Source organism: Phaseolus vulgaris, chromosome 11 (assembly GCF_000499845.2).
Source record: "Phaseolus vulgaris cultivar G19833 chromosome 11, P. vulgaris v2.0, whole genome shotgun sequence".
NCBI classification, from domain to species: Eukaryota; Viridiplantae; Streptophyta; class Magnoliopsida; order Fabales; family Fabaceae; genus Phaseolus; species Phaseolus vulgaris.
Window position 1 is genome coordinate 39,837,632 of NC_023749.2, and position 1,750 is coordinate 39,839,381.

A 1,750-nucleotide genomic window follows, 5' to 3' on the forward strand; every position below is an offset into this window, starting at 1 on the left:
CACGGCCTTAGACGGCTTTCCCCTGTACTGGACGAAGCACCCTAAGCTGCTCAGGGCCAAAACCCTGGATGAGCTATCCCCTGCTGACAGGGAGGTGTGTAAGGCCTTGGCTGGCCTGGGGATCGTCTTTGCTACATTGAAGCTCATCACGAGCGAATACAACGCTCACGCCCTAACCACATATTTTGGTATGGAGACCCTCCCCTTACCATCTTTCATTATCTGTACCTTACTACCAGATGTTTGTTCCTCTGGCCTCTTTCACCTGTCTTCCATTATACCATGTGATTCGCGTCTCTCGTTTCTACGCGTTTTGTGATTTTGCATAATTGCTTTGGTTTTGACTTCTGCTGCTTGGTTTATTTGAATGTAGGATCGGTGATGGGCGCTTCCAAAAGGATGATGTTGGCGAAAGCGATAAAGGACGCTCGTGCTGCCAAAGCAGGCGCCTCTTCCGCCCCGGCTGCTGACCCGAACCCCCCATCAACCCTGCCTCTGCCACCACCGACCACTACCGAAACTCCACTAGGCTCATCTTCACCGTCCCCACATAGCCCTGAGGCGCTTCAGACTCCCGGCTCTCCTCTGCCCATTGCCGCTGTTCCTCTGGCCGTGGCCTCATCGTCGGCCCCAACTCCCCTCGACAAAGGGAAACGGGTCTTGGAGATCATATCCGACGATGAAGACTCGGATGGCCTGGCACCCTTCAAGAGGAGGAAATCTGCCAGGGTTCCCCTCCTACTAGAGGCGTCGCCCCAGGGAGAGGATTCTTTCAGGGACAACCCTCCCAGCGCTACTTCCCTTCCCCCCACAACCGTCCAAGAGGATATAGGCGAAGGCGCCGAGTCTGCTCCACCTCCGCCCCCGGCAGAGGTCTCTGCTTCTCCTGCCCCCGTCGCTACCGCCCCTGATTTTATCGCCATCCCTCCTCCAATTATGCATCTGATGAGGGGCTTCAGTGGTTGAACAATGCCAGAGGGCTCCGACATGAAGGAGGGCATGCCTTTCTACTTGGGGGCCTTCTTGGCGGTGGCCCTTGAATGGCGCGCCCAGGCCAGAAATGTTGTTTTGCAAACTCAAACCCTCCAGGCCTTGGAAACAAGGTTTGCTGCCCTGGAGGAAAAGAAGGTTCTGGGACGCCAAAACGATGCTTATCAAACCACCCTGAAGCAGGCACAAGAGTCCAGAGCAGAGGCTGAAAAACAATTGGCAGAGGCGATGGGGTTCCAGGCTGACTTCTACACTCGCGAAGTCACTCTTCAAGTCCAAGTGACAGGCCTCGAGGGCATGGTCGAACCTTACGAGGAAGTTCAAGAGGACTTGAAGAGCCGATGCTGCGAGCAAGCTGACAAACTGGAACGGATGGAGGGGGAGATGGCTACCTAGGCCAAAGCTATGGGCCTTCTCCAGGTGGACTACGATAGACTGCAGGTCGAGGTCAGCCGGCTCCATGTGGAGAAGGAGGCTTTGGAGAAGCAGGTAGCTTCGGGGGACGCCACCATTGAGGAGCTAGAGAAGGACAAAAAGACCCTCATCCAGGACATGGCGGGCACTTTCGAGGAGGGATTCCAGGAGGCTCTGGCCCAAGTTGTCTGCATGAATCCGGGGATCGACATTTCCAACTGCGATTCCACTCACCACATTGTTGATGGAAAAGTCGTGCCCCTGGAAATGGACGATTGAACCGCCACCCTCGATCATCACTTTACCCCTTTACACTTGTTTTAACCTTCTTTGATAAACTTGTAAT

The 1,750-nt window shown here is 54.9% G+C and overlaps 1 protein-coding gene across 1 annotated transcript; it reads left to right on the forward strand.

Moving 5' to 3' along the window:
- The first annotated feature begins 381 nt into the window (after positions 1-381).
- Positions 382-966, forward strand: LOC137807306 (proline-rich receptor-like protein kinase PERK14). The gene has a single exon (XM_068607898.1). The coding sequence runs from the start codon at positions 382-384 to the stop codon at positions 964-966; it is 585 nt and encodes a 194-aa protein (XP_068463999.1).
- The last annotated feature ends 784 nt before the right edge of the window (positions 967-1,750 follow it).